This window comes from Microtus ochrogaster, unplaced genomic scaffold, assembly GCF_000317375.1.
Source record: "Microtus ochrogaster isolate Prairie Vole_2 unplaced genomic scaffold, MicOch1.0 UNK22, whole genome shotgun sequence".
Lineage (NCBI taxonomy): Eukaryota > Metazoa > Chordata > Mammalia > Rodentia > Cricetidae > Microtus > Microtus ochrogaster.
This window is the reverse complement of record NW_004949120.1, coordinates 2,780,237-2,805,080: the sequence shown is the minus strand read 5'-3', so window position 1 is coordinate 2,805,080 and position 24,844 is coordinate 2,780,237. Positions and strand designations below refer to the sequence as shown.

Below are 24,844 nucleotides of genomic sequence, written 5' to 3'. Positions count from 1 at the left end.
TTTAAGGGCAACATTGAATAAATGGGACCTACTAAAACTGAGAAGCTTCTGTAAAGCAAAGGACACTGTCACCAAGACAAACAGTTTTATTCTTAAGCAAATGAATGTTATTGTTGTAGTCTTATAATGGAGTCATATTAAAACACCGTATATGGAGCCCACGTAACGATTTTACAGAGCCTTTGTCTGCTTCTGTAACATTTCTTCTCTGGCTTCAGTGTTCCTGGACTTTAAACACGGAAGATCTCTATTTTCCTTTCTTTTTGTAGCATAGCAGACATGGCTTTGTGGCATCATATTAAAAATGGGTAATTTTCCTTATGGTCCCCGTCTTCCTGCTGGGCTGATAATGTTGTGATGTATTTTTCCTTTGCCCTGATGAGAGGTCTGCCGCTGCTGCTCTGACATGTTCATTTGGATGAGTAATTATAACGTGCACAGTGTCAAGCTGAAGATGGTAGGGTCTGTGCGTCATGACAAGCCCAGTAGCCAGTGCAGGTGTCTCACAGCATGAGCAGCAACAGCCAGTGTATTCTGGCTCAGAGGGGACGTTCAGAGTCATAAGACTCAGCGGCAAGGGCAAGGCTGCTGCTGCTATTGCCGCAGTGCTCTGTGCCAGAGACACAGTGTCTGCATCTCCTCCGATGCTCATTGTGTTCACTCGGTAAATCCTCCTTTTAGATTTTAGTGTGGAATGTAAGAACAGCTCATGATTTTTATCGCCCCCATACCACATGTGCTGTGAAATATGTTACCTTTAAGATTTTCCACACAGGCCATATATGTCAGTATTGTCAACGGATGGGTTCGAGTGTGGCTAATGTGATTTTTAGAACAAAATGAAAGTCTTTTTATCGAGGTCACAGACTAATCAAAAGTAGCCATTTTTTACCCTAGAATGTGTCATTAAGTACAGATTTGGGGAAATAGCCTTGCCACAGGCATCGGAATATTTAGATTTGATCAGATACATTGAGCAGCGGCCTGTGTATTTGCTGCCATGGAGGAAGCTGCTCCTTCTGGGACAGTGCATGGATGGAGAGAGTGACAGTAGTGATGAAGCCTCTGGCAGGGGTCTCCTGATGACTGAAGAGTGTCATTAAAGGCAGAGCCCTGGGGAGTGGCAGGGGCACGGTCCTTTCCTCGAGGCTGCCGGCCTGCAATCAGACATCTTCATTTCCCTTCGGTTTACACGTCACCATTTTTTGTTTGTTTGTTTTTGTTTTTTAAGACAGACTGCGCAGGCCATCTTGGAACTCATTGTGTAGCTCCAGTGGTCCTGAAACTTAGAGCAATCCTTCTGCCTCAGTCTCCTGAGTATAGAGCATCGGTCAGTGATGAGCTATATACTTGGCCCTTAACCTGTGTAATTTCATACAAGTGTCTTGGCTGCCTTTTGCCTCAGTTGGTACATACATGAATTTTTCCTCTTCACAAATGTTTGGGGAAATAGACTTTGTTACAGAAACACAACTTCAGCAGGGCCCTCAGAGCACAGCTATCTGCTCTTTCTGGGCCAGAGTTAGCATAGGAAAAGAGAAAACAGATTCTAAAAAGCCGAATCAAATCTCGTCTGTGCACACCAATGTATGGTGTTGTATAAATTATTTAATTTTATAAAAAGAAGGAAATAACATTTGTGTCTTAGACTACATATGATAAAATTTGGGATATGAACAGAAGTGCTTTTGAATTGTAAATTATAACACAAATGCAGTAAGTTTTACCCCAATGAGCTCTTAACATAGAGCTCAGAGAAAAAGAAGTGTGTTATGTTACGTGTATTATATATCTATCTAGTAATAGCGTATATGTTGTTACATTTGTCTTAAGGATTCTCCAGGTCTCAAAAACTGTATGATGTTCCACAACGAGACATGGATGAGTAACAAGAAATGCCTAGATCTCAGTGAGCTGTGTGGGTGTGGAGATGGCTAAACACATGTACAAAAGATGAATGTCTTGCTTTTTATTGGCTAACATATTGCTAGCATTTAAACTAATATTTGATCTTTGGCATCAGCTGATAAAGTATTTGTGCAGAGCAGGTGCCTCAAGAAAAAGGAAAAATACATCAGATTGTGTTTTCAATATTTTAGTATTAAATAAAAAGATTATTTTAACTAATATATATGAAGCACATATATAATATTAACATTCTCTATCATCCATTCTGGTAAGTTCATATGTTATATCTATTTGTTCTTAAATTATTTTTAATGGGCATGCAGAATAATGATTTCCATTAATGGCATTTCCATATGTGTATATCATTGTACTGTACTCATCTTGGCTGCCCCCCCTCCCCACTTCTCTCTACTCTTTCTCTCGACCTGGGACTAATTTGGAATGAATGGATATTAGCGCACTAATGCATGGGAGTATTTGCATTTTGTAAAGCATTCTTCAGGGGCCAGAGGTATGATTCAGCAGGTTAGCATGCTTGTCACCAAACCTGGCGGGTTGGGCCTCAGTTCAATCTCCAGGGAAAGGAGAGAACCGACTCGTACGAGGTATCCGCTGACCCTCACGCGTGCACTGAAGCATTTGTGCGCACACACTAAGTATATTGTGTTTTTTTTTTTTCTGAAAGCATCTTAATACAGTCTTTGGAAAAATAAACATTCAGTTTGAAGATAAAAATGTAGGAGGTTGGAAACAGAATGGTGAGCGGTTCTGAAATGTGTGAGAGGTACCAGTTCTTTCTGCTAGGAAATGCCTCCCCACACACAGGGGGGTAGAAATCGAGTATTGAAGGCCAAACCAGCTAGTAGGCAGAGAGGGAAGCAGAGCTGGAGGGGGCAGTAGAGGCAGCGCAGCAGGGCATATTTATAAAGAGCTGTCAGCGTAGCTTAGTTCCCTGTGTCGCACTATGGGAATACGATTAGCGGCCAGCATACAGTAACAGAAAGCTAGACTGGTCCATGACATTGCACAAGCCCGAGGAGCTGTTTGGATTCCCAGCACCATGTAAAACTGACACATGGTGACACTTGTCCATAACACTAATGGTGTGAGGCAGAGACAGGCAGACCCTTGAATCTTGCTGGCCTAGCTGAATCTGGGAGCTCCAAGTGCAGAGGAAGACCATGTCTCTAAAATAAGGGGAGGCTGAGGAAGCAGTGTATCTGGTGCTGCTCTCTGGCCTTCACCTATGTGCAGACACATGTGCACATATACATAGCCTACACATGCCTCTCACACACACTCAGACAAACATAGACTGACTTAAGTTTTAGCCAGTTGACTCAATTTTTTAATCGTATAAAACATGGGATAGTTAAGGACAATATTAAAAGTGCGTACTCTTTTTCAACATAAGCTTGACAGACTTTTTCTTTCTTAGTAAGATTGCTCCAGCTGTTCTGTCCAACATAAGGTGCTTCTGCTTCATTTAACCCCGGTAGCACATCATACCTTCTTCACACAAATTGAAAACAGCAGCAAATACTTAATATTTGAGATGTTCAGTTGCAGTTGAAATAATATCAGCTCAAGAGAGACAGCAAGTCCTTCGTGGATTTGCCTGACAGGAAACATGGGCTTGGATAGTTCCAGTCACAAATATAACTACAGATTCCAGTGAGGACACCATTGGAAATGCGGGTGAAATCAGATGGGTATGTAGGTTTGTTTAGAGATCCCGGGTTGGAAATATTGCCGTCAGTATGAAAATTAAATTTCTGAAGTTTAATCTCTTCATGTTTTCACATTCTGGGTAAGTCTCTTTTGAATCTCCCAAAGATAAAGATAAAAATGGTTATTATAGGGTTTATCTACAAGAACTATAGAGAAATATGTTTAAAAAAATCAGAACGAGAAGCAACTGTTGCAAGTGCTAGAAAATTATGCTATTAATTTAAGTGTCATCAGAGCACAAAAGCTCACATTCCAGGACTATGTGAACATTAGTAAAATACTGGAAATAATAGTGCTTAAGAGGAACACATTAAACTCTGAGATCTGCCGAAGTGACTGCCGTTATTGCTTCTCTTTGGGTGTTAGGAAAGTAACACAAGGCTTTTAAAGACAAGAAGCAGTGCACTTTGAGACTGCCAGTGTTCACACTTTAGTGCTTAAGTGCTTTCCCAGTTTAACATGATTTAATGACGGCTATGGGGCAAGTGCCAATATCTTGTCTCCCATGTATATGTCTTTCTTCCTTCTCCAGTGTTCCTACTATGTATTCGATAAGATGTCATCATCTCTGTGGGTACATGAACCAGTTGCTCCTTTGTCTTTTCTTAGCTGTAAAGAGTATTCTTATTTTTTCAAAAGTTTTTAATTCCTAAGGAAAACATTGCTAAAAAGTACTGCTGGATCTGTTACTGTCCAGAGAGTGCAATGAATATTTCTTGAACTGGTTTTATTTGAGCTATAATTGACAAAGGAAATGGAGCACATTAAATATGTAAACATTTGGGTGAGCTTTGACAAATAATTGCCCATGAGGTCATCTCCATTCTTACGATAACCAACATTTCTACCACACTCTCACTCTCTCCTTCCCCTCCAGTCTCCTTTCTTGTCCCGTCCATCCTCATCTCTCCTCTAACTTTCCTCACTGTTTGTGTCGTCTATGCACTGCCCTGTGTCATCTTTCCTTAATAGAACTGTCCTGTTCCCCATGATGCAGCATGTCGTACAATATTATGGATGGGGCCGGGCGGTGGTGGTGCATGCCTAATCTCAGCACTCAGGAGGCAGAGGCAGGTGAATCCCTGTGAGTTCGAGGCCAGCCTGGTCGATAAGAGCCAGTTCCGGGACAGCTAGGACTATTACATAGGGAAACCCTGTGTCAAAAAACCAATAAAATAAGAAATAAAATAAAAAAAGAGAGAGAGAGAGAGAAAAAGAAGGAAATATTATGGACGGACCACATGGTGTCTGTTGTTCCCTTCTCTGTGGACACAGATGTTCTCAGGATTGCCTCGGCTTAGGCTGGGGAAGTGGCTCACTGGCTAAAAGTGTTTGCCTCGCAAGCATGAGGACCTGAGTTAAAATTCCCAGAGCCCACATAAAATCCGGACGCGGAGTGAAAGCATCTGTAACCCTAGTGCCTTACGATGAAGAGCTTGCAAGCCAGTTAACCTGGCAAATATAGCAGGACAATACCAAAAACTAATGAAGTCCTGTGTCAAACAAGATTCTGGCAAGGATTGGCACCAGAGGCTGGCCTTTGACCTGCAGTCTACTGCCATGACACACACATGTACACATAACCATACATACAATTTAACCCCTTTTTATTTTAATGGAATATAATGACATCATTTCCCTCATCCCTTTCCTCCTCCAAGTCCTCCCCTGATGGCTCTTTCTAGTACCTCTCATTTCAGGGCTGACCACTTGCTGTTTGATAACTAATTAGGGGCTCATCACCAGGGAAAGCTATTCGTCCTTTTCTAAGTGGTCATTAGTTGCCTGTAGATCTTGGTCTAGAGTTGAGTTCCTGTTAGAGTTCTGTCTTCCGGGTTAGCATATCTGTTGATGTTATCCTGTTCAGATCGCATTTAGTGGCCATGTTGTTGAGGGTTTATCTTCCCTAGCATTTCTAGGAGACACAACCTCACAGCACACTTCCTGGTCCTCTGGCTCTTACAAGCCTTCCACCCCCTCTCCTTTGACATTCCCAAGATTCAGGAGTTTTGTTGAACTTGTAACCATTGAGACTACGCACCCCACTATCAGTTGGTATCTGCATTTTGACACGCACACATTGTTGACATGGTAAAACAAAGCTGCTGTTATGAACAGTGTGTGCCATTATGTAAGTATGCTTTCATTTCTGTTGAGTGCGTGTTTAGAAGTGGCTAGATATTACAGGAGTTGTCTCTTGAGCTTCTTAGGAAACTATCAAAGTATTTTTCACTGTTGTGCTGTCTTCCCTTTCTAACAATGGTATTTGAGACTTTCTGTTTGTCGGTTTCCTTGCTGACCTTGCTACACTCAGTTTCTCTCTTTCTAGTTACGTAGGTGGACATTTAATGGTATCTTAAATGTCTTTAATTTCATTTTCTCATCGACTAAGGGAGAAGCATCTCTTGGTATCTTTGGCATCCTTGCATCTCTGCTGAAATGCCTGCATAATTTTTCTCAAATTCTTCTTGGACAGAGGAAACCATGTCTATGCATTGGAAGATTCAGTGTTGTTACAATGCTATTTCTCTCCAGATTGACCTGTCTATTTTATAGAAGCCAAATAAACGTTCTGTTTATTTCTTCAGGCCTGATAATTATTTTAAGATGATATCGAAACACAGAGGATACTGATAGACAAACAACTCTGAAGAACTGAGTTGGCGAAATGGCCACATCAGTTTTAAGACTTGGGAATCCTTTGTTCTTAAGAAATCTGGTGTCACAAAGGTAGACAACTAGGTCACTGGGACCCAACGCAGAACAGACTCAGACGTCTGTGTTCAGCAAGGTGCACACAATGGGTACAGCAAGGGCAGTCACTTTAACAAGTGATGTGGAGACAATTGGAGTCTGTGTGGCAGAGGTCAAACTGACTCACACAAAAAGATGAACTCCAGATGGACAATAAATATAGTATAAAAGCTGAAACTCCAAAATTTCTAAAACAAATGTAGAAAATAGTTGAAGTTTTAGGTCAGACATCAGCTTCTTGTCTTGTTATTCACCAGAAAACAACATCTAGGAGGGAACAACTTTGTAATTGTAATTACAAATTTCTCTCTTTTTTCTTTTTTATTAATATATAAATAATACCATTCAAAATTTCCACTTCCTCCCCTACTCCCACTTCCCTCCCAATCACCCACTCACACTCCCTCCCTCCCCCTCCAGTCCTAAGAGAGGGCAGGGTACCCTGCCCTGTGGGAAGTCCAAGGTCCTCCCCCTTCCATCCAGGCTTAGGAAGGTATGCATCCAAATAGACTAGGATCCCCAAAGGCCAGTACATGCAGTAGAGACAAATCCCAGTGCCATTATCATTGGCTTCTCAGTCTGCCCCAACTGTCAGCCACATTCAGAGGGTCCAGTTTGATCCCATGCTGGTTCAGGCCCAGTCCAGCTGGATTTGGTGAGCTCCCATTAAATCAGGCACACTGTCTCAGTGGGTGGACCAACCCCTCGTGATCCTGAATTCCTTGCTCATATTCTCCCTCCTTCTGCTCTTCAACTGGACCTTGGGAGCTCAGTCTAATGCTCCCATGTGGGTCTCTGTCTCTATCTCCATCTGTCACCAGACGAAGGTTCTATGGTGATATTCAAGATAGTCATCAGTCTGACTATGGGACAAGGCCAGTTCAGTCACCCTCTCCGTCACTGCCCAGAGCCCTAGATGGGGACATCCCCGTGAATACCTGGGAACCCCTCTAGAGCCAAGCCTCTTGCCAGCCCCAAAATGGCTCCCTTAATTAAGATATCTTCTTGCCTGCTCCCATATCTGTCCTTCCTCCCTCTCAACCATCCCACTCCCCCAAGTTCTCCCTAACCCTCCCCCCTCTCCCCTTCACCCCACCCCACCTCCACCCCATGCTCCCAACTTTTGCCTGGCAATCTTGTCTGCTTTTAATTTCCAGAAGGATCGATCGATCTATCTATCTATCTATCTATCATCTATCTATCTATCTATCTATCTATCTATCTATCTATCTATCTATCTATCTATTTTTTGGGGGGGTTCACCTTATTACTTAACTTCTCTAGGATTGCGAAGCATAGGCTCAATGTCCTTTGTTTATGGCTAGAATCCACTAATGAGTGAGTACATACCATATTCATATTTATGGCTCTGGGTTATCTCACTCAGGATAATGTTTTCTGTTTCTATCCATTTGCATGCAAAACTCAAGATGTCATTGTTTTTTACTCTAAATTGTATATATTCCACACTTTCTTTATCCATTCTTCCATTGAGGGGCATCTAGGTTGTTTCCAGGTTCTGGCTATTACAAATAATGCTGCTTTGAACATAGTTGAACAAATGCTTTTGTGGTATGATTTGGCATCTCTTGGGTATATTCCCAAGAGTGGTATTGCTGGATCTTGAGGTAGGATGACTCCCAATTTTCTGAGAACCTGCCACAGTGATTTCCAAAGTGGTTGTATATTTTGCATTCCCACCAGCAATGGATGAGTGTTCCCCTTACTCCACATGCTCTCCAGCATAGGTTATCATTGGTGATTTTGATTTTATCCATTCTGACATGTGTAAAATGGTATCTCAAAGTTGTTTTGATTTGCATTTCCCTGATAGCTAAGGAAGTTAAAGATGTCCTTAAGTATCTTTTGCCATTTGAAATTCTTCTGTTGAGAATTCTCTGTTCAGTTCAGTACCCCATTTTTAATTGGATTATTTAGAGTATTAACATCTAATTTCTTGAGTTCTTTATATATTTTGGAGTCAGACCTTTGTCTGATGTGGGGTTGGTGAAGATCTTCTCCAATTCAGTAGGTTGCCTTTTTGTCTTAATGACAGTGTCGTTTGCTTTACAGAAGCTTCTCAGTTTCAGGAGGTCCCATTTATTCATCATTGCTCTTATTGTCTGTGCTGATGTTATACATAGGAAGTGGTCTCCTGTGCCCATGTGTTGCAGGCTACTTTCCACTTTCTCTTCTATCAGGTTCAGTGTGATCGGATTTATATTAAGGTCTTTAATCCATTTGGACTTGAGTTTTGTGCATGGAGATAGCTTGGATCTATTTTTATTCTTCTACGGGTTGACATCCAGTTATGCCAGCACCATAGTTGAAGATGCTTTCTTTCTTCCATTGTATAATTTTAGTTTCTTTGTCAAAAATCAGGTGTTCATAGGTTTGTGGGTTAATATCCGGGTCTTCTATTCAATTCCATTGGTCGACTTCTCTGTTTTTATGCCAATACCAAGCTGTTTTCATTACTGTAGCTCTGTAATAGAGTTTGATGTCAGGGATGGTAATGCCTCCAGAAGTTCCTTTATTGTATAGGATTGTTGGTGCTATCCTGGGTTTTTTGTTTTTCCATATAAAGCTGATTATCGTTCTCTCAAGGTCTGTGAAGAATTTTGATGGGCCCTTAATTGGGATTGCATTGAATCTATAGATTGCCTTTGGTAGAATTGCCATTTTTACTATGCTGATCCTACCAATTCAAGAGCATAGGAGATCCTTTCATTTTCTGGTATCACCTTCAATTTCTTTCTTCAAAGACTTAAAGTTCTTGTCAAATAGATCTTTCACTTCCTTGGTTAGAGTTACTCCAAGATACTTTATGTTATTTGTGGCTATTGTGAAAGGTAATGTTTCTCTGATTTCCCTCTCTGCTTCTTTATCCTTTGTGTATAGGAGGGCTAGTGATTTTTTTCTTTGAGTTGATCTTGTATCCTGCCACATCACTGAAGGTATTTATCAGCTGTAGGAGTTCTTTGGTAGAGTTTTTGGGGTCACTTGTACACTATCATATCACCTGCAAATAACGAAGTTTGACTGCTTCCTTTCCAATTCGAATCCCCTTGATCTACTTATATTGTCTTATTGCTGTTCCCAGAACTTCAAGTACTATATTTGAATATATGGAGAGAGTGGACAGCCTTGTTTTGTTCCTGATTTAAGTGGAATCACTTTCTCTCCATTTAAGTTGATGTTAGCTGTTGGCTTGCTGTTTATTGCTTTTATTATATTTAGATATAATCCTGTATCCCTAATCTCTCCAAGACCTTTATCATAACAGAATGTTGAATTTTGTCAAATGCTTTTCGGCATCTAATAAAAGGATCATATGGGTTTTTTTTTTCTTTCAGTTTATTTATATGATGGATTACATTGATAGATTTTCATATGTTGAACCAGCCCTGCATTTCTGGGATGAAGCCAACTTGATCATAATGGATGATTTTTTTTTATGTATTCTTGGATTGGTTTGCCAGAATTTTACTGAGAATTTTTGCATCAATGTTCATGAGTGAAATTAGTCTGTAATTCTTTCTTGGTTGAGTCTTTGTGTGGTTTTGGTATCAGGGTAACTGTAGCTTCATAAAAAGAGTTTGGTAATGACTCTTCTGTTTCTATTATGTGGAACACATTAGTAAGTATAAGTATTAGCTCTTCTTGGAAGTTCTGGTAAAATTCTGCACTAAAACCATCTGGTCATGGGCTTTTTTTGGGGGGGGATTTTTGATGACAGCTTCTATTTCTTCATGACTTATAGGTCTATTTAAATTGTTCACCTGGTCTTGATTTAATTTTGGTATATGGTATTTATCTAAAAAATGTCCATTTCTTTTAAATTTTCCAATTTTGTGGCATAGAGGCTTTTGTAGTAAGATGTAGTGATTCTCTGAATTTTTCTCAGTGTCTGTTGTATGTCCCTCTTTTCATTCCTAATCTTGTTTGCGTGTTCTCTCTCCACCTTTTGATTAGTTTGGATAGGGGTTTGTCAATCTTATTGATTTTCTTCAATAAACAGCTCTTTGTTTCATTGATTCTTTGGATTGTTTTCAGTGTTTCTATTTTGTTGATTTCAGCCCTCAGTTTGATTATTTCTAGTCTTCTACTTCTCCTGGGGGAGTTTGCTTCTTTTTTTTCTTGGGCTTTCAGGTGTGCCATTAAGTCTCTAATGTGAGCTTTCTCCTTTTTTTTAATGTGGGCATTTAGTGAACTTTCCTCTTAGCACTGCTTTCATACTGTCCCATAGGTTTGGGTATGTTGTATCCTTATTTTCGTTGAATTCAAGGAAGACTTTCATTTCTTTCTTTATTTCTTCCTTGACCCAGGGGTGGTTCATTAGTTGATTGTTCAGTTTCCATGAGTTTGTAGGCTTTCTGGGGGTAGAATTATGGTTAAATTCTAACTTTACTCCATGGTGATCTGATAGTACATAGGTGGTTACTACAAATTTTTTATATCTGTGTATGTTTGCTTTGTTACTGATTATGTGATCAGTTTTTGAGAAGGTTCCATGAGATGCTGAGAAGAAGGTATATTCTCTTCTGTTTGGGTGGAATGATCTATAGATGTCTGTTAAGTCCATTTGATTCATTACATTTGTTAAGTTCTCTTATTTCTCTGGTTAAGTTTCTGTCTAATTGACCTGTCCATTGGTGAGAGAGGACTATTGAAATCTCCTACTATTAGTGTGTGGGGTTTGATGTGTGCTTTGAGTTCTAGTAATGTTTCTTTTACATATGTGGGTACTTTTATATTAGGGGCATAGATATCCAGGATTGAGATTTCAACCTGATGAATTGTTCCTGTTATGAGTATAAAGTGTCCTTCTTTATCTCTTCTGATTGATTTTAGTTTGTAATCAATTTTGTTAGCTATTAGTATATCCACACCCACTTGTTTCTTAGGTACATTTGATTGGAAATCCTTTTCCCAACCCTTTACTCTGAGGTAGTGTCTGTCTTTGAAGTTGAGGTGTGTTTCTTGTAAACAGCAGAATGTTGGATCCTGTTTTCGTATCCATTCTCTTAACCTGTACCTTTTCATAGGTGAATTGAGTCCATTCACCTAGTGATATTGAGGAACAGTGATTCACTCTGGTTATTTTATTTTTGGTGGTAGTGTTTGTGTGTTTTCCTTCATTGAGTTGTTCTGGTGGAGGGTTGTCAGATTCTGTGTTATTATGGGTATTGTTGGCTTCCTTGGGTTGTAGTTTTCTTTCTAGTACTTTCTGTAAGGCTGGGTTTGTGGCTACATATTGTTTAAATCTGTTTTTGTCCTGGTATATATCTTATTTTCTCCATCGATGGTGAATGCAAGCTTTGCTGGGTATAGTAGTCTGGGCTTGCATCCATGGGCTCTTAGTGTCTGCAGCACATCTATCCTAGACCTTCTGGCTTTCATGGTTTCCATTGAGAAGTCAGGTATAATTCTAATAGGTTTACCTTTATATGTTACCTGACCTTTTTCCTTTGCAGTTCTTAATAGTCTTTCTTTATTCTGTATGTTTTGATTATTATATGGTGAGGGGATTTTTTTTTAATCCAGTCTATTTGGTGTTCTGTATGCTCCTTGTACCTTCACAGAAATATCCTTCTTTAGGTTGGGAAAGGTTTCTTCTATAATTTTGTTGAATATATTTTCTGGGTTTTTGAGGTGTAATTCTCCTTCTTCTACCCCTCTTATTCTTAGGTTTGGTCTTTTCATGATGTCCCAGATTTCCTGGATGTTTTGTGCTAAGGAAGTGGGAGGCTGGGAGAAGGTTGAAACTTTTTTATTTCCTTTTCTCAATAAAATTAAAAAAAAGTGAAAAAAAGAATTTGTTGGATTGCTTTGATCAATGAGTTTATTTCCTCTATAGTATCTTCAGCATCTGAGATTCTTTCTTCTAGCTCTTGTATTCTGTTGGTTATACTTGCCTCTGTAGTTCCTGTTAGTTTACCCAGAGTTTTTATATCCAGGTATCCCACGGTTTGTGTTTTCTTTATTGCCTCCATTTTGGTCTTCTCGTCTTGAACTGTTTCCATTATCTGTTTGATTGCTTTCTCTTGGTTTTCTTGGGTATCTTTGAGAGATTTATTCATTTATTCTAGCTTTTTGTTTGTCTTTTCATCCATTTCTTTAAAGGAATTTTTCACATCTTGCTTAAGGGCCTCTATTATTTCCATAATGTTATGTTTAAATTCGATTTCTTCTTCTTCTGGAATAGGGTGTTCAAGTCTTCTTGTTGTGTGTTCACTGGATTCTGGTGTTGTCATGTGGCTTTTCAGATTGTTGGAGGAATTCTTGCATTGGTGTGTGCCCATCTCTTCCTTCAGATGCAGCCAGGAGAGTCTTGGTGTCTTGGTCCAATCTGTGCTGTTACTGTCTGTGTACTTGGGGGATTTTCTTGGTCTGCCCTTTCTTAGGACCCCTCAGCACTGGAGCTGGATCTAAGGACCCTGCAGATGGAAAGGAGTGCTTAGGGGCAAGATGGGATGGGATAGGGTAATTAGAAAAAGCCAGTAGCTGGGAAGACACCCTACTGAATGAATAGAAACTTTTAGGGAAATGGATGAGGCCTGTACTCCATTCCTGGGACTATCCAGCTGGGCGGGCATACACTTATGCCTCTGGATGGATCTCCTCAGTGCAGAAGCAGGAACTCTTCCTGGGCCAAGGACCTTGCAGACAATAGGGAAGTCTTGGGGGAGGCAGGGTCATGTGGAACAAATAAGCCCCTGCAGCAGGAGCTGGAGGGGCCCTGTACTCCATTCTGGGACCATCTGGCCGGGCAGGCACACACTTACGTCTCTGGATGGGTCTCCTCAGTGCAGAAGCAGGGTCATTTGTAAATAGATGAAATCCCAGATCTGTTCAAGGGGGTGTGACTTTTCCACACCCATCCTCAGCCATGAATTCAGGTTCATGCATGCTCCTAGCAGTGGGCTTGGGTTTGGATTATTGTAGTGTAGCTATTACTAACATAGTCTCACTTATTTTTGACTTGAGTTTTCATTTTTTATTACATATTTCAAGTTGATAGAAAGACTTTATTAAAGTATCAATATATCAACTATAGCAATAATTTTGGTGACATCTAAACTTGTTTACATTACAAAATAGAGTTGGCTTTTTATTTCAAAAAATATGTGCCTTATTTCCCTTGTAAAACTTAATGAATTTTGACTTTACCTTTGGCCACATTGTTTTTGTTTTGTTTTAGTACACCTTTGTAAGTATTATTGCTAACATAATTGAAATAACTTAGTATTTTAATTGGATAATTTCAAAGTAAGGTTTAGTGTGTGGTTTGATAACCAAGTTGAACAACTTGAGTCTGTTTTCTGTTTTTTTGTGGGATTATTTTACTCCAGTCTCCCATGTCAGGAAAGTTGCTAAAAGAAGTGTTTTCCTCCTTCTTTGTCTGGATTGGGTGTATATCTAGGATTGAAACAGTTATTCTGAAAGTTTCTCTAGTGAAGTGTCATAATGGTTTTCATGGCTTAAGGTTCACTTTTTTAAAATTTATTTATTTTTTTGCCATTTACGTCTGGTCTGAAGGTTGCTTGTGAATTTTTTTTCTTCCATAACTTGTTGTTTTCCCATTTTAAAAGTGTATTGTTCAAAATGCAGTAAGAATTTTTGTATGTAGGAGAAATGGCCAGTGTGTTTATAAATACTTTCAAACAAAGAACACTACTATAAAAATGTTTTTTCATTTCTTTTGAATGCGTTAAACATTAGGTAAGTAGTGAAATAAGTCACAGATGTTAAATGCACTGATGTAGATCTAGATGGGACAAGGGGAAGGCCAGACATACTGATTTTAGAACTAGCTGTGTAGTTTAATTCAGTGAGTTTCTCTTGTGAGTTTTCTTTTACTTACATCTGTACCTCAGTGTGGCATGCCATAAAGACATTCCCCTTCATGTTTGAAAGGTTATTTTCAGACATAAGGTCTAGTTTCAGTTCTTATCCTCTAACCCCATCCTTGAAACTCAGTAGTTTAGAAGACTTGAAGCCATTTCTGCTAAGGGAGCCAACAAGGCATTGGACTCTACAGACTTACTGCAGTGATGGGATGGTGAGTGTGAGGATGTCTACTCGCCGGCCTCTAAGGGACACTTTGCTTTCATTCTCACTTCTTTTGAATGAATACATCTATACTGATTTCAGACTTGGTATATATCCTGATTATTTGAGACAGTAAAACCCTAGTTCTTTTTAAACTGCTCTATAAAAACTTTTAGCAAATAGTTGTATCTTTTAAATACATCACAATATTTTATGAGAAACACTTTCCTTTCCTAAAGGAAAAGTATAAATTATATTTTGAAAGCAGTCATGGCTTATTTAGTGAAGTGTAAGGAAATGCAGACCTTGGAGATAAAATTCAGTAGCAGACACTTGACTAGTGTGGTCTGTGTCTTTGGTTGAATGCCCAGCCTAGCAAAAAACAAGTAAAATACAACAAAAAGCATCTTCATACTGTTGTACTAATTAGGTTTGCAAAGCTTGCTAATTTGCTAATGTTTGAAGATAGTCCAATCATAAATACCACTGTGTTTAATTGAATTTTGTAGTAAAAAAGAATAATTTTTAGTAAAATTATAAGTGTATGCCCAATGCATTGTGTATGACAAACATCAATATGTTTATTCATATATTTCACTTCATGTGATTTCTGTTCATTTGATACCATGTTCTATATAAAGACCATTCCTGATAATGTGTAGACCCATGCATGACACAGGTCATGCTAATGCTAATTGGGGTAAAGTATGAACGGCAAGGAAGTGTGATTCTGTCAGTCCACATTCTGGGGGAAGTGAGACAGCCTCAGAGGCCTGAGTGCACTGTTTTGAGTGGAAACCAATCAGCTGTTTTTGGAGCGCATTAACTTCCCAGCTTCTGCCTTTCACAGAGCTCCTTGGTAAATGTCCACAGTCAGTTCTTGGCGGCACTGGACTTACTGAAGGTATTCTGGGATGTTATGGATGAAATTGATGAGAAGACCTGGGTTCTGGAACCAGAAAAACCTCCCCGGAGTGCAACAGCACGCAGGATTGCATTGGGTAGGGAAGGAGAATGAGAATGTTTTCAGGTGTTTTATATTGTTTGTAAAAATGTGTTTGAAAATGGCATTTAAAAAACTTAGATGAAACTTCTTTATATGGAGTCAGCTTTTGAAACTCTGGGAACTAAAACCTGATTTTTATTACTATATGGTTAATAGTAATTGCTTTAGGTAGAAAGGCAAGTGCTAAGGTGTTTTGGAAGCCACATTCAGATAGCGTTTTAATTAATGTTAGCAGAAATTGTGGGGCAGATAATTCAAAATGGATGCTATGCAGACTAGAAGCCTGTGTTAGAAATAATGATGTCTTCATCTTCCGTTGAAGCCAAAATTTGGCAATACTTTCTGACAATAAATAGAGGTGAAATCCAGGCAGTAGTGGCACAAGCCTTTAATCCCAGTACTTGGAAGGCAGGGGCAGGTGGATTTCTGTGAGTTTGAGGCCAGCCTCATCTACAAAAGCTAGTTCCAAGACAACTAGTGCTACACAGAGAAACCCTGTCATGAAAAAAAAAAAAACCAACAACAAAAACAAAATAGAGGGAAGGACACTAAATTGGGTCTTGCCACTGACAGTAAACCTAAGGCTCCATGTGAGCACTGAGGTGATGGGTTCCTCCTTTACTGTACAGGAGCAGGTGTGCAGTTCCCATGGTCTGTAGCCTGTCAGATGACTGTTTTCAATATTTTAGAGTTCAACCCCTGTAAAGATTTTAGATTTTTAAACTATATTTCTCAGCACATTATGGTAATATCTGCTTCTGGTCTGCCCAGTTAAGTTTTTTTTTAGTCTGGCTAAATGCTACTGTAAAGAATATGTTCCAGTAGACATTGTGAAACAGTTATATGAATTCGACAGAAGTCAGTGAAGGGCGCCTATACTTTCTTTACGGCATAGCAGGAGGGTGGGGCTCTACAGAGCATAGGAATGCAGCTCTTTACTAGCAAAAGTGTTACTGTCCAGTCTGGGAAAGTCTAATAGCATTTCATTTGGAATAATCAATCAACTATAATATATTTGTTGGCAAGTAGATGGTAAGAGTGAAAACATTCTTTAGAGAAATGTCATGATTTCTAATCATCATGGCCCCATTAAAATAATTATCCTTGAACTATGCTTTCTAGTAGATTTCTTGTTGTTCGGCTAGAACAGCCAAGCTGTATTCATGCTTTGTATTTCTTTTCGCTCTTCTTCCTGCTTCAGGCAATGATTTGCTGTCTTAGGGCCAAGCTTTGAGTTTAAAGATGTATTCCTACAGCCATTGCCTCGGAGACAGCATTTTCTGGTCTTTAGCAGACAACATTGCTCGAGGCTAGTGAAAAGTGTGTGTCCCTGTACTGGCAAATGAAGTGGGCAATTTTAATTTTTCTCATTGAATTGACTACACCACATATCACTGTTTTACTTTCGCCATTCTTTTTGCCAGTTTGTGTATTTAAATTTATTATTTCCCACTTTATCAAAAAGCTTATAGAATTTATCATACTGCTTCTGTTATAAAAAGTGAGTTCAAATTGATCTTCAATATACTACATACCTTCACCAACTGGTAGAATTTGTACATACTCAGTAGAGTTAAACCTGTAAGAGAATCTAGTGCTAAGTGAAGTCATTTTTCTTAGCTTCAAAAATAGCTTAAGTTATTAAGTAAGAGAAACATCTGTTTTATATGAATTAAACATTTGTTAACTTACAAGGAAAAGTCTCAGCGTCGTGTCAAACATATTCACTAAGTTTTTATGCAAGTTTTCTTAGACATGTCAGTTTTTAACAGTTGTAACATTAGTTTTCCTTATTTTTGACTATAATTATATGAAATATTAAGTTTGTAAAGAAAGTTATAAAAAGTAATTTAGCTCATTACTTAAGTGTATGATATTTTTATATATTAAAGGCCTCTATAATTCCACTGAAATTTTTTTTAATTAAACTTTACTGGAACATAATTAGCAGAATATCAATTTAAGTTAATCATATAAATTTTGGTCTTGTCTTTTGAAACTTGAGGTCCTTGAATCTTTAATGATAGTCATAATTTCAAAAATACTTCTCGCTGTTAAAAATGGTATATTTGCCTCTACACAGCACTAAAATAAAAACAAAAATAAAAATCAATTTGGCTAGTTTTTCCTAAGAATAAAATAGGTGGCCAGGTCAGCATGTCCTGAGTTTGTACTGGCTTGCTTGATGAGCTGCCCACATCTAAAAGCCTCTTCTTTCATTTCAGGGCATAATGTTTCCATCAACATAGAGGTAGACCCCAGGCACCCTACCATGCTTCCTGAGTTCTGCTTTCTTGGAGCTGACCACGGTATGAGATCTTAAAGTTAAGGATCTGGAACAGATTCATAAAATCCTGTCTGACATTAAATATTTAAAAATATTAATATTACCATTGTTCTAAATGTATTTCTCATTCTGAATTATATACTTTAGTTAATAGATAATTTATATTTTAAGCCAACTAGCGAAACAAATACTGTAGCAGCTGTGTCTTTGCAAAACAAGATCAACCAAGCCTAAATTATTAAAACTTTTTCCCTCTTTTTAATATTCAAGTGACAAAACCGCTGGGAATCAAGCTGAGTGGGAACCTACATTTATGGTAGGTACCTTGGCACTGTAATTGGTACTGTTCTGTGCCTTAACAAACTTTATAGGGAATTTTTTTTTCTCTGCATTTTCATTTTCAGGGATCCAGAAAATAGTCTGTTACAAAATTTGAAAGATGTTTTAGAAATTGACTTTCCAGCTCGTACTGTCTTGGAAGGATCTGTAAGTTTAATTATTGTCTTAATAGGCTACATTTTGTGAATAATAAAATTTAAATGCTTCTCTTAAAAAATCTGTAGGAATTTTGTAGCACAGACCTCAGTTACAAGAAAATATTTCTATCACTGAACTTGCTAACCTCCGCTAGGTGGTAACATTGGCATCACTGAACTTGTCAGCTTCTGCTAGGTGGTAACATTGGCATCACTGAACTTGTTAGCCCCTGCTAGGTGAGTTTCGTGTGCTTTGTTCATGGTCTTTAACAGCAAGTGCCTAATAACAGCTGCACGTATGAGAAGTACAAAGGAAAGAACACTAATGAGATGTTTGGTCTTTTGCACTGTTGCCTTATGGATGGCCACAGTACAGTTTTAAGCTTGCTGTAAGTTTGTGAAGAGCAGCAGTAGTTTTCAGTGGCGAGCAGCACCATTGGTACTGTAAAGATAATGAAGACAGGGTTGACTTTGGACTGAGCCATAGCGATCAACACTAAATGATGGCGATGGTTTTCTTTTCCCTCTGCTGTAGAATTGTGCGATTTTGTGTTCACTAGCTGATGTCAGATCTGACTTTGTGCATACACAGATGTAGACGTAAGTCACAAACGATGCCACAGCAGTTTGGAATTATAATTAACAGGGTAGTATTTATTTAAAGGGGAAAAAAACTTACAGATCACCGTCAGCCCTCTGTACGACCAGGAAGGGAGTCTAGCCGCCAGCCGAGCAGGAAGTGAAGAGAGCGAGAGAAGGAAGTGACCGCTTTTTTAAAGGGAGAGAGACCACGCCCCAATGGGCGGGTATCTCAGCGGCTATAGGCTGGAGGAGCGGAAGGACCTCCCGCAACACACAGACATGATTATGTATATGGAAAAAGTGCTAAAATGCAAACATTTTGCCAGCCAAAGATGAAATCTATGTGTATTTGAGTGCACAAGGGAGCACTATGCAAATGACTAGGTGTTATAACCTGCATGTATGTTCCACAATACAGAAACACACTTTGTAAAACAGATATAAAAACTAATATTAAGTAGTGCTATTCTTTCTTCCTAATCTACCATATGCTCATTAGACAGACATGCTAACAAAAACTTTTCTTTTGAAGGACTTTAGTATGGACTGTGGGATCTGTTATGCCCATCACCTTAATGGTGCCATTCCTGATCAAGTGTGTGATAATCCCCAGTGTGGACAGCCTTTCCATCAAATGTGCTTGTATGAGGTAAATCTGGCAACCATGTACATATGAAATAGAGTCTAAAATCTGTTTACTAAGGCATTCCCCTCCTTTGCCACAAACCCCTACTACTAGTTAATTTTACATGTTCATGGGCTTTATTTCTTCATCTTGGATTCTATTGAGTGTGCCAGAGAATCCCAGGGAGAAAACTAATAACACACTGGTGACTAGCCATATTAACCCATAATAAACTGGTGGTAGGTATAACTGAAATCTCCCTAGTCTGCCAGAACTATGCAGATTCTCTAGATCTGCCAGATGAGGGCGATGAGACGGGAATGGAGTGAGGACGTTAGGAAGTAGTGCATGCTACTTTGCAGGCTGCATATAAGTATGGACTAAATACAGCAATTCTCCTTTGAAAACTCAAAGGTTTCTGTGACCTGAGCATCTCTCAGCTTTTTATTATCTTGTCTACATGACTTATGGCAGCCTTCATCTCTCAATCATTTCATTCCTGTAGGACACAGCTCATATGATTAACTGTCTGCATCCATAGCACCTTCCGGGGGAAATGCCATTAGCTTTCAGTCTCTCCCTTTTGACATAGGTTTAGTATGTAGTTGGTGCCACCTACCCTTTCTTAATGGGAAACTTAGGAATAGTCAATTTACCTCAGAAATACCAGGTCTACTTGGGAAATTCTACTGGAATCTGTACTTTCTTATTTTTCAAAACTGTTGCCTTATACTTGTAATCAGTGGAGTGAAAATTAACCCATTGTTGAGTTAAGATCATAATCTCGAAACCCTAAGATATATTTTATAAAGTAATTGTTGATAGGTCATTTAATTGGCTTAGGAATGTGAATCACAGGAACTTGCATGAGTCTCTGTATGTCTGTTTTGCATGTAAAGTACGTAATTGTCAGCCAAGTGTTAAAGGGCACATAATTTGCTTATACTAGGAATTTACATACCAAGTTTTAATGCTGATTTCCCAGTTATTCAATGTAATAATAATTGGGCATGGGCTCAGATGAGGTTTCCCTTTCCTAAAACAAAACAAGGCAGAGCCAGTCTGGGGCGGACGGCATGTGTCCCCTGATGTCCCATACATTCTTCCATGCAGTGGCTGAGGGGGCTGAGCACCAGCAGACAGAGCTTCAACGTCCTCTTTGGTGACTGTCCCTATTGTAGTAAGGTAAGCCAACTGTTCGTCACATTTTATGGAGCGCCTGGCTCTGGGGAATGGGGTACAGAAGTTGGATATGCAGTTTATTAGGTTGCATAACAGCTTTGAAAATGAGTTGTTCTGTATTTGATGAAACTGTGATCATTTCCTGTGAGATGAATTATGCTGGATATCTCTTCAATTTCAAATTATCTTTGATCCAAAAGATTTATGTCTTCTGAATTTCTTGGTGATCTTAAGTATTTCAAAAGTATACGGTGAAATATTGTCTAATAGAAAGTCAATAATAAATTAAAATACTATTTTACTTATTAAGAGTATGCCCAAAGTTAAAATCTCTCTCTTTCTTTCTCTTTTTATCAGCCAATTACCTTGAAAATGTCTGTGAGAAAACCCTGAAGGAAGAATGAGACACCTTTGAAGAGATGGGAATCCTGAAAAATTGTTTATAAAGAAAACAAACTGATTTATTTGATGACTTCAGAGAAAATACAAAGCGAGAAAAACTAATATGAGCAGGCAGACTACAGTGAGTCCATAGTAATACACATCTTCCTTCGTCTCCTCACTGAGAGACACCTGGGAAACTGCCCTACCAGCAGGGCAAGTATATCTGAACTGAGGAGACCTTGGCTTCCTGATTGACTGTCTACTGGTACAATCCAGATAGGGCTCCCAGTTTGAAGGTTGGAAACCCAGGTAGGTGGGTGTCTGTTGGAGACTGTGAATTTCACTCCGAAGATCTGAATACTCATATATATTTCTTCTCCTTGAGTTTTCCTACGAAATAAGTATATTTCAGATTTGTATTATCCAGGTATTTATTGTATATTCTTTAACAATGCTAATAAAATAACTCAGCCAGCAAGTCTGTCATTAACATAACTTTTGACGCTGGTCAGTGGTAGAGCACACCTTTAATCCCAGCACTCAGGAGACAGAGGCAGGCAGATCTTTGTGAGTTTAAGGCCAGCCTGGTCTACAGAGAGAATTCCGGGACAGGCTCGAAAGCTACAGAGAAACCCTGTCATGAAAAACAAACAAAAACATTTTGACATTTGGCCCACCAGGAGAGCACAGAAGGCTTTTGCAAGGCCGAGGGCTCTGCAGCTCTCCAGCAGGACAGTTTTGTTTTGCCCGCTCCTCTTGAAACAGAACAGTTGAACTACTGCTGATTGCTCACTACTTAACCTGACTGAGGTCCAAGGTCATTCTATTTCTGCTTTAGCTTGGTGACCTCTGATGTACCCTCGCCTACCACCAGTTACTGAAATTCAGAAAAAGACTGCCTCGTTTTAAAGAAAGAAGATGCCTGTCTATCTTAGTCATGTGAGCTCCATCCAGCGTACTGCATCCTCAGAACTGCTGCTCTTCAAGCAGCTTTTCTCATCCCCTCCCCCCACACAGTCCCTTTGAAAGGTCAGAAAGGAGCCCTATATGAGACATGGGTAGGCCAGGCACACTGGTACACCTTTATAACTGCAGAACTTGAGAAGATTTCTGAGTTTGAGGCCAGCCTCTACACATTAAATTTCAGGTCAGCCAGGGCTATACATTGAGATCCTGTCTCACACAATGCCACAAACCAAGCAAAAAACAAATCAAAACAAAAGATACATTGAGGAGAGATATTTTCTTCTTAAATAGAAGCCAATTCTTACTTGAGATTCATATGAGAATAGCATTTTACTGACAATTTCAGTCACTGAAAGAAAACAAGTGACTTTCTCCAGGATACCAAATCATTCTCACATCAAGGGGAAGAAACATACTACCAAATTCATTTCCAAGGGCCACTGACCATTGGGGAAGTTGATTATATACTTAGTCAAGAACAGAAATCATACTACTAAAATTTAAGAGGGACCTCCCGTGACTTTTCCAGCAATTCAGTAATAGCTAATGGTATCTCATAGGAAGGTAGTACACTGGTTGGGAAGGTAGGCTGGGATACAAGCTTACAAATTTTCTTCATTAAAATCTTGCATGTTTTGTTAGTAGTTTTATTGGGACACAGCCTTGTCCATTTGTCTATGTTTCATTTATGGATGCTTTTGCACTGAAATAGCACAGTTGAATAGCTCTGGCAAAAACTATGCATTGTAAAACCAAAAATATTTTCAATCTAGACACTCGAGAAGAATTTTGCTGGGCTGGAGTGCAATTCCATGGTAAAAAGTTTGCTTAACATGTGAGGTCCTGAACTGACCCTTTTGCACTGAGGAGGTGTTTGCTGGTCTCTGCATAGGAAATTGTTTTTCATGCATGAGAAGGCCGTTCAGTCACTTCCTCTTCCCTGATAAATACCCTAACAAAACCACTTAAGGAGAAGGCTTATTTTGGCTCACAGCTCCTAAAGAAAGGGCCTTTCATGGAGGCAGGCAGAGAGTGAACGGAAGGACGGGTGAGCTGTAAACTGTCAATCTTTCCCAGTAACTCACTTCCTCCAGGACAACTCCATCTCCTCCAGTGTCCACAAGCTTCTTAAACTACCGCCAACTGGGAGCCAAGTATTCCCACATGAGAGGTTAGAGGAGACATCTCCCATCAGACCACACAGAAGGCAGAGAGATGCCCATGTGAAAATACAGCTCTCTCTCAGGATTGGGGTGTATGTGTGGCTGCAACTCCGTGTTACCCAAAACTGGGTAATTCTGGCACAGCTTGTTATATACGTAGCAAAGGCTTAAGGCAACACAGTAATCTATTGGTAGGATACTGGCTCTCAATCTAGACTGATGGTAACCCACAGAAATAAACAATTTCTAGAAATATTTGGGTTGCCACAATGGGGGGAGAGTACTGTGTGCATCTAGTGGATACATACAGAAATGCTGCAGAGCTTTCTACACATACGGGGCCGTCATCCTACAGCAAATAGCCCAGCCCTAAATGCCAATAGTATTGCTTCCGGAAGGCCATCTTCCTAGTAGTTATTCACCTTAAATGTACATTATAGTCAGCTGGGGAGCTGGGAAAATACCAATGCTACTTCTAGTCAGGCCATGCATTATGGGTATCAAGCAACTTCTTACTATTAAGCTGATGAAGTGGACACAAAACAATAAAATTAGACAAAAGTCTATAGAGCCAACACTTTAAAAACATCTCAAACTAACAAGGTATACATGAGGAATACATGAGGAAAGAAAATGGCCTAGACTTCAGAAAGTCTGCAATTTAAGATTATGAAAACCAGAGCAGAAAAAAAATTAGAAGTCCTGCTATGATCAAGTTAAGTGAATAAATCCATTTCCAGGGAGCAGAAGAGATGGTTTGGTGGTTAAGAGCATGTACTGCTTTTGCAGAGGGCCCAAGTTTGGTTCCCAGCATCCACAGCCACCTGTAACTCCAGCTTCAGGAGATCCTGTGGCCACGGTAGGCACCTGTACTAATGTGCACTTAAGGCACATGCAGAAACATGCACACAGGAACATAATATTTTTAATGAAGAAAAAGTATCCACTGTGAGAACAGATTCCAAATACTTTAGAGGACTTAGAGGAAAAGTTAAGCCTCATTAAAAAGAATCTTAGCAGAGATATGAAAATATAATCCAATTCTGCTGAAAAATACAACATGGAAAATTCAAACGATTACGTAGTAGGCTCAGTTGCTAACTAGAAACTGATGACTTGATAGTTACCCTGCCACTGGGACAAAGAAATGTCCAAATATCAAGAGTGACCTAAAAATAGTGCCTCCACTGCCCATATAGCTATGCCAAGTAATCTTCCATGCATGTGCTTGGAATAGGAGCAGGAGGAGGGAGGAAGGAAACAACATGGATGAAGTTAAGGCTGAAAACTTTTCTAATCTGATGACAAAGTGAAGCCAGAGATAAAATAAGCTCAACAAATTGATCGATAGCATGAAGGTGACCATCCCTAGACTGCAGCAGGACAGATGCCCTCAGAGCATCTCAGGGACAGCTACAACATCATTCACTACAGGCTCAGACATGACAAACCATGGGTTTGAGTAAAGCTTAAAGCTTACTGGGAAACCCCAGGGTGACCTACCTGCCAACGATGGCCTTAGGTTTCATGCTTCTAGGATTGATGTCACCCAGCAGGTGACTCGGAAGTGGCTGTGATTCAATTGTATAGAAATATGTAGCCCAGGCTGGCCTTAAACTCATGGCCACCATCCTGTGCCAGCCTCCTGGGCTCCGGGATTATAAGAGTGAGCCACCACCGCCCAGTCCGCTGTATTTCCACCAGTGTTTCAGTTTTTGAGCACTC

At 39.5% G+C, this 24,844-nt stretch overlaps 2 protein-coding genes across 2 annotated transcripts in view; one reads left to right on the top strand and one right to left on the bottom strand.

Annotated features, from left to right (window-relative positions):
* Nucleotides 1-21,223, top strand: part of Fancl (FA complementation group L) — an 80,369-nt gene extending 59,146 nt beyond the window's left edge. Inside the window, exons 8-14 of the mRNA XM_005367729.3 lie at nt 15,299-15,449; nt 17,680-17,763; nt 18,012-18,057; nt 18,146-18,227; nt 19,332-19,448; nt 20,538-20,609; nt 20,964-21,223. Of these exons, the coding sequence (XP_005367786.1) occupies nt 15,299-15,449; nt 17,680-17,763; nt 18,012-18,057; nt 18,146-18,227; nt 19,332-19,448; nt 20,538-20,609; nt 20,964-20,999 (588 nt within the window). The 3' untranslated portion in view covers nt 21,000-21,223. The remainder of the gene's footprint in view (nt 1-15,298; nt 15,450-17,679; nt 17,764-18,011; nt 18,058-18,145; nt 18,228-19,331; nt 19,449-20,537; nt 20,610-20,963) is intronic.
* Nucleotides 21,052-24,844, bottom strand: part of Vrk2 (VRK serine/threonine kinase 2) — a 104,551-nt gene continuing 100,758 nt past the window's right edge. Inside the window, exon 13 of the mRNA XM_005367732.3 lies at nt 21,052-21,380. Within this exon, the coding sequence (XP_005367789.1) occupies nt 21,081-21,380 (300 nt within the window). The 3' untranslated portion in view covers nt 21,052-21,080. The remainder of the gene's footprint in view (nt 21,381-24,844) is intronic.